The sequence below is a fragment of the Magnolia sinica genome, chromosome 2 (assembly GCF_029962835.1).
Source record: "Magnolia sinica isolate HGM2019 chromosome 2, MsV1, whole genome shotgun sequence".
Lineage (NCBI taxonomy): Eukaryota > Viridiplantae > Streptophyta > Magnoliopsida > Magnoliales > Magnoliaceae > Magnolia > Magnolia sinica.
The window spans coordinates 129,518,742-129,527,113 of NC_080574.1; the positions used below are offsets into that span (position 1 = coordinate 129,518,742).

The following is an 8,372-nucleotide window of genomic DNA, read 5'->3' on the forward strand; positions in this document are numbered from 1 at the left end:
GTCATTGTTATACAAAATAATAATAATAATAATAATAATAATAATAATAATAATAATAATAATAATGAATGGTTTAATGAAACTTATGATTTGTTCCCATTAACAATAATGTGTGGTGTAAAGATAGTTGTTAGGTCTCAGTAGTGTTGTCGCATGCATCCAAAAGATCTTTTACCAAAGTATTTCAATTTTTTTATGATTTAAATCTTTTCTTTAGAAAGCCAGCCTTATAGGGTCAAGGACAGAACCAAGGCATTTTTAGCCCAATCACGACCAATGGCTTAGGGGATTGGGGATGGACTAGGGCCAACCACAGTTTGACTCGGCTCAACCCATTGTCACCCTTATATTTAGTATTTTAAGATTCCTTATTTAAGTCATTAGTTTAGGTGATTCTAATTTTAGGATTTAGCATTTTGTGGCCTTTAAGGGCTTGTTTAGCTACAATTTCATAAATTGGTTTTTTTTACTTATGACACTAAAAATATTACTTGCTTGAGTTAGTTTGGGAAGCACTTTTTCAAAAGTTAGTTAACACTTTAAAGTTGTTTCTAGCCATCTCTCTCTCTCTCTCTCTCTCTCTCTCTCTCTCTCTCTCTCTCCCATGGATAGTCCACATCGAATGTGGGGCCCACACGATAGATGGTCCATATCAAAAGGTAGGCCCCACATGATGGCCAATTAACATTGAAGGTGGGGCCACATCAAGGTAGGCCCCACATAATCAAAAGTTGGCCAAGGTGAGCCCCACATGATAGATTACACACATTGGTGGAGCCCATATGGTGGACGATCCACATCAAAGGAGGGCTCCACAAAATGGGCAGTGGACATTGAAGGTGGACCCCACATGATGGATAACCCACATCAAGGTGGGCCCCACATAATGAACGGTCAACATGAAAGGTTAGTCCTTAATGATGAATGCCTACATCCAAAGTGGGCCTCGCATGATGGATGAGCCACATCAAAGGTGTGGCCCACAAGATGGACGGTCCATATCGAAGGTGGGCCTCACATGATGGGTGGTGGATATTGAAAGTGGTCCCAACATCATAGATGACCCCCATCGATAGCGAGGGCCCATACAATGGATGGTCAACATCAAACATCAAAGGTGGGCTCCACGTGATGGACAATAATATTAATGATGGCCCCCACATGATAGATGATTCAAATCGAGGAGGACCCCATATGAGTATGGTTCACATCAACGGTCACCCTAAAGATGAATGATCCACATCCAAGGTGGGCCATCATAATAGATGGCCCACTTCAAAGTTGGGCCTTGCATAATGGACGACGCACATCCAATGTCTAAAATGATGGACAACCCATATCCAAGGTGGGCCCTGCATGATAGATAGACATCGAAGGTGGGCCTAGAAGGTGGATTGTCCACATGAAAGTGGGCTTCACACAATGGGCAATTCACATTGAAGATAGGGCTAAGATGGGCCCAACATAATAAACGGGCCACATCGAAGGTACGTTAGCCCCACACGATGGACCTTAGATATAAAGGGTGGACCAAACAAACTTGAGGCATAAATACATGATGTTAGAAACTAAACATATTTTTCTACTTTTTGGGTAATAAACATACTTATCTAATAATTAGAAAGCAAGACAAGCTACTTGAGGTATAATTAGCTTATGTAAAGTAACTTTCCATCCAAACAAGCCCTAAACACCCAATTTATCAGATGCTTAATAACAAAATCACAAGTTCATCATTCCTATAAGGCATTGAAACAATGGAGCTTTTACTTAGGAGCAGAACCTTTTCTTCTTATTCTTTTGACATTCTAACTGATAAAATCATACATCTGTCTGCAGTGGAAAATCAGGTGGACATCCAAACATGCCATGAGAAAGATTTGGACAATGGTTCACAATGCAATCCATATGGTTTAATGTATTAGACAGGGGGTGATGGAGGAAAGGGAAAGGAAGAGTCAGTGGGAGAGGGTGTCTCCCAGGAAATCGCGTTCTTCCATATCCAAGTTCTCTGTCTTTGCGGCTAACCTAACTTTCGACACAACATTAGACGATCTTCATCGTATATTTGGGCGTTTTGGCAAGCTTGCTGATGTGTTTATCCTATGGAATCGAACCCTCAATCAGTCTCGTGGCTTTGCATTCATACGATTTTGCTATGAACAGGATGCCTTGAATGTTATTTACTATCTTCATGAGAGAAGAATAGATGGAAGGGTGGTGCACATAAATTGGGCGAGAAAGAAATCTAGGATGAATGAGGCATCCCATCCTCCTTCGGTGCACATAGATTGGGTGAGAAAGAGATCTGGGATGAAAGAAGCCGAGGCATCCCATCCTCCTTCTCAGAATTAAGCAGAGGAGGGGGCTCCAAATCATGCATATGCAGAGGTGCTTTCTAAGCCGTTAAAGGGGCCTAACCCTACTATGTTCGGAAGCTTTAAGGAGTTCACCATCACGGACCTAAGGGCTATTGAAAATAGACTATGATTGCTGAGGTTTGCCTTGGTGGGGATGGCAGCGGACCAGGATGTTCGGATACGCAAGATTCTAGATGGATTGAGGTCGTCTTCATTTAAAGCGGCAGCAGTGGAGGTTATGAGGATGCCTTCTATAAAAATTTTGTTGATATTTAAGAGGAAGGGGAAATGGAGGATTTTTGTGGTAATGGTGATTTGCACAGGGAGATGGGGCTGTAGTTGGTGGAGCAGTGGACGAAAGAAGAGGTTATTAGGGGAGATGGAATTTAGATACGGCTATTCGTTATTCCGGCGCAGGCCTGGATTGAATCGGTCCTTCTTGATCTGGCCAACTTTTTTGGCAAGATTATTTAGATTGATTCTAATTCTAGATTTAGATATTTCCAGGCTTTTGCAAGAATAAAGGTTCTTCCTCATCCGGGTGTTAGCTTCAGCCAAGTGTTGGGATTGTCGGTTTTGGGGAAGAGTTATCCTATAATAGCAAAGTTGGAACCTTTATTCAACTATGGATGCTCTTTATCCATTTCTAAGTCTGCTAAAGAAAGCACTAGGGAGTGGGTTATTAGGCATTTTCATGGCCCTTCAAGGGTCCCGGTAGATGCTTGTGGTAAGGTCTCTGAAGGAGTGGCAGATATTCGCAATGATTCTTTGGGGGATAAGGATAGAGATAGTGTTAAGGAAGATATGGGGGCAATCACATATGGGGATCAGCAGCGTATTATGGATGGGGGCAGTCAAGACAAAATGGAGAATCAGGTAGCTGGGGATGCTCAATGCACGAATGAAATTCGTAGATTTGAGGTGGAGAGGGCAACAAATCAACTTATACTGACATCCCCAGGTGATAGTTCTTCAGGAGGTGTTCAAGGTTAGATGCAATCAGGTAGTTTCAGGGAGGGCTATCAGGTGTGTTTGGTGTTGATCCCCTAGGAAAACAGACAGGTCTCTGAGGACCAATGTGAGGTTCAGACGTGGAATAACCAGCAGATGCAGGGTGAAGCTCTGAGTCCTAACATGAACTGTTCGTAGACAGCTAGTGTGCAGCCTCTTCAAGTGGTGTTGAGTACAGGTCAACTGGGTCTGAATAATGGTAAGGCAAAGCTGTTAGATGGGATGTTGTCATACACCCAGCCCCATCAGAATATGCTGTTAAAGGAGATTCAAGGAGATATATTTCACACTTTCTTTGAGGAAACTAACTCTGAGGGAATGGCCCGTCAACAGGTGCGTAGCATGCGATCTGTTTCTCTTGAAAACGAGCAGATGGAATCCGGGAAGGAGAGGTTTAGCAGTGTATTTCGTAGGGAACTGAGGGATATTACAGGGAAGGAGAACCGATACCGTGCGTTCTGGTCAGGTTCTGTTCAAAATATGATTGATGTCCATAGAAATGATTATTGCTGGGAAGTAGATACTGGGAATGGAAATAGAAGATCTGATGTGTTTGGGGAGGACGGAAACAGAGAGGAAACCAATCTGGATGATGTTGATGTGTTTAGCAATTCCAGAACTCAGCTGTTTTACAAGGATGATATAAGTGTAGAGCATAGGTGTGGAACGAACTTAGCCCAGAGTGTGTTGGCTGATGGTGGATTCTGTGGGATGGAGAGAGCAAACCTGGAGGTCGATCTCTCACCTTGCTTTTCATCAGTCTGCAGAAAGGAATATGACACTGAGGATAATTTGGACAGTGATGATGGCAACTCGATAGTTAATCAGGGAGAAGATCAGGAGCAGAGCCTGGATGATGTTCAGGGTGAAGGTTTAGAGTGGAGCAAATGGAATCAGGACAAGACTATACAAGGGACTAAGGAAGGGCTGATGATGACAGAAAAGAAGAGAGCAGTGACATATATAAGAAGACAAAGAATTCTATATGCCAAAGGGGACTGGGGATCAAGACTTCGAAGTTAAAGAGAAAGGCCGTGAGTACCGGATGTGTGATGGATGGATAAGGTCATAGTGTGGAATGTTCATGGAATTGGCAATAAACAGGCCATTAGGACAGTGAAGAGGATTATCAGAAAGTATGATCCTTTGATAGTGGCGTTGCTCGAACCAATGATTGGTGATAAAGAGAGTTAGTACTAGTCTATCGATGGGTTTTCATGCATCCTATTCGAATTGTGATGAGGGAGGCAAAATCTGGGCCTTCTACTAGCTTTACCATCAAAACCTAGTGTTCCATGGTGTTTCAAATTGACCAATGTTTATCGGTCGAGGCAATCATGCAGAGCGGCTCCTCCCCAATCCATATGACTTTTGTTTATGCTATGTGTGCGAGGGCTTTGAGGAGAGTGTTATGGGCAGACTTGGCTTTTTTATCGGCTTCGATGAATGGCCCTTGGGCTGTATGTGGGGATTTCAATGCAATTGTTGACGAATCAGAGAGAAGGAGTGAAAGGGCTGGGGATAGGACTTTGTTTATTGAATTTGTGGATGCTATTAATTCGGCGGGCCTCCAAGACGCAGGTTTTTCTGGGAACAGGTTTACATGGAGCAATAATCAGGCGGAATCTTCTAGAGTATAGGCAAGGCTTGATCGGGTTCTTATCAATGCTAGTTGGGCATCGAGGTTCTTGTAGTTTAGTGTCATCCACTTGTCGCGCATCCAATCGGATCATGCTCCGCTTCTTCTCAGCTCTCCAGATCAGTCTTATGGTGGGCCGAAACCTTTCCGTTTTCAACGAATGTGGACTAAACATGATACCTTCTTAGGTGTGGTAAAGGAAGCTTGGAATAAGGTGGAATCTTCTCACTTGTATATAATGTGCTCGCCAAACTCAAGCAAATCAAGCAGGATTTGAAATTTTGGAATAAGGATGTGTTTGGGAATATTTTTGAGCAGATCAAGATGGCGGAGAGTCTTATGGCAGATCTGGAGAATCAAATGCAAGATAATTCAGATTCGGTTAAGCGGTCTAGGCTTTTGTAAAAGAAAATCAGTGATACTTCCAATAGGTTAGAGTCTCTAAAGCTATTGCAGGAAATTTTCTGGAAGCAGAAGTTGAGAGTTGATTGGCTGATGGAAGGGGACAAAAATACAAAGTTTTTTCATGCTATGACTATAGAGAGGCAAAGGAGGGCTACCATTCGTCAGGTGGAGCTTGAGTCAGGGGTAATTGTGGATGGTCAGGATGATCTAAAAGACGCTGTTGCGGCTCATTTTAAACATATTTTCAGTGTAGTTTCGTGTGATGCTGATTAGGAGTTGCTGCAATCTATATACCCGACTGTCACTCAAGTCCCGAATGAGAAGTTAATGGAGATTCCCACGCTGCAGGAGGTTCACTCGGCGGTCCAATCCATGTCGTCTGATAGTGCGGCTGGGCCAGATGGCTTTTCAGCCAGTTTTTTCCAAGCATGCTGGGACGTGGTTGGCCTTGACATTCTAAGTGTTGTCTCCTTCTTCTTCTAAGGAGGGAAGATCCCCAGGTCAGTAATTGCATCCATTATTTGCTTAATCCCAAAATCTGCGTTTCCAAAGAAGTTTTTAGATTTTCGTCCTATAAGTTTATGTAACTGTTTCTATAAGATTTTCTCCAAGATTGTGGCTGTAAGGCTTAGCCAGATTCTCCCAAGGTTGATATCGCCAAAACAAGGCGCATTTGTTCAGGGCCGAGTAATAGCTGAGAATATTGCCTTAGCCCAAGAGCTTTTCAGGGACTTGAAGAGGCCGGTTCGTAATGGGAATATTGTTTTGATGTTAGACATGGATAAAGCTTATGATAGGGTCAATTGGGACTATCTTATTCAGGTGCTAGCTCGATTTAGTTTCAACAGGGAGTGGATTCAGTTGGTAGAGAAGTGTTGGGCTAATAGTTGGTTTTCAATGTTGATAAATGGAGAGATGGCTGGGTTTTTTAGGTCCTCAAGGGGTTTGAGGCAAGGGGACCCAATTTCTCCTAGTCTATTTATTCTTTCAGCTGAAGTTAGGGGATTAAGAAACATGATCAATCTTAAGGTTTGTAGCCCATTTGCGGTTCCTAGGGAATGTCTACATATTCTGCACTTGCTATATGCGGATGAAACCTTAATCTTTACGAATGGTAGTAAAATATCCCTTAAAGCAATGAAGAAATTTCTGGACTCTTATCAAGCTATATCTGGGCAATGTATAAATTTGAGAAAATGCTCCTTTTTCTGTGCTACGAAGGTGCAAAGAGTGAGAGTATGGGCTATGGAGACTATTCTTGGTTTTGAGAAGTCTTCGGTTCCGTTATCATACTTGGGTGTTCCATTGGTGGAAGGTAGACTTAAAGCCAGCATTTTTAATCCTCTGATAGATAGAGTCATGGGTCCTTTTTGGTGCAATTGTGCAATTTTTCTTGTTTCTTACAATAGGCCCCCTATTTTATGTTAAGGGTGGCCCGAATGTATATGACTTCTTTTTGGAATGGAAAAACCTTTTTTCTTAAAAAATAAAATAAAATAAAATAAATCCATATGGTTTAATTGATTAGTAGAATTTGAATTAAAAAAGCATTCAAGCAATGGAAATTTTAATTACTTTTATTTTTTATTTGATATAGTAGTCATGGGGCCACCATCCAAAAGAAACAAAGAGGAAGATCAAAATGTTAGGTTTTGTTTAATTGTCTTCTTATTTGAAATATCAACACTTTCTCCTATTTCATTGCTTTGTCGAGACCAACCTCCATCAGACATCGTTGTATGTGAACATTGTTATGAGATCATCTTTCCTACAATGTCGTTGCGTGTGACTCCGTCGCTCTTGCATTTGGTCCACATTTCTGAAGTGTACAGCTTAACATGAACTAAACATTCAAGGAGGGGTTCTTGACCATTTGTCATTTTTCCACCAAAGACGTCGCATGAAATAGTCTTGATGCGTTATGTGGGCCACTAATGATGCATGATATGTGTGGGCACACGTCTATATACATGTCTTTTCGTGAGAATTCATAGTGTAAACTGGCTAAGAGGCTAAAAGAACTATACACACATGCGTGTGGTGCTTACCTTCTATTCAAAGGTCGACGACAGATTGCTAGCTAAGAGAAGGTGAGAAAAGCCAATGGTCGTGACAATGACGATGATGATTAGGACGATGGTGATGTATTTGTATTGTTATAGCAACTTTGTTACTATTTCTATTTTGAGTCCAAGTTCTCTAGCAGTGATTAACTGGAAACTGGAAACTTCTCCATGGTGCATTGTTTGGGATGCGAACGACGGTGGTTCCCTGACTGTGGGGCCTACCTTGATGTATTTTTCTTATATCTATGCCTTCCATCCGTTTTGATATATCATCTTAGAACACGATTTTAAAAATTAAGTGGATCCAAATCTCAGGTGGACCACACCACAGTAAACAGTGGTTATTGAATGCCCAAATTCCTGGGGGCCATTGTAATGTTTCTTTTCCATCCAACATGTTGATAAGGTCATACATACCTGGATGAAGGGACCAAATAAATATCACCTTGATCCAAGACTTTCGTGCCCCAGGAATTTTTTTAATGGTGGGCGTTCAATCACCAGTGTTCCCTATGGTGTGGTCCACCAAAGATTTGGATCTGCTTCAGTTATGGGTTTATTTCCCGAAAGGAGCTGGAGAAACGGATGGACGTCGTGGATATAAGACAAATACATCAATGTGGGCCCCACAGTCAGGGATCCACCCACCTCGGTTGATCCCCGGATCCACCGAAGCTGCGTCCATAGTTTGTACAAGTAGGGTTATAGCTTGGTGATCTAGACCATTGAGCTTGTGACACGTGCCCATGGAATTTCATAAATCGCACATTTCATTAATTTTGAGCGTACAAATGGATGAATAAGAAGAAATATACGAGAATCCACGTTTGACGGAAAAAGGACAGATTGGGTGGATTTAGATCTTCCATATTTTGAGAGGTTCGGGAGCAT

General features: G+C 42.0%; 1 protein-coding gene across 1 annotated transcript; it reads left to right on the forward strand.

Moving 5' to 3' along the window:
- Positions 1 to 1,935: 1,935 nt before the first annotated feature.
- Positions 1,936 to 2,355, forward strand: LOC131227745 (serine/arginine-rich splicing factor SC35-like). Its single transcript, XM_058223552.1, has one exon. It carries the CDS (start codon positions 1,936 to 1,938, stop codon positions 2,353 to 2,355), a length of 420 nt encoding a protein of 139 aa, XP_058079535.1.
- Positions 2,356 to 8,372: the final 6,017 nt, after the last annotated feature.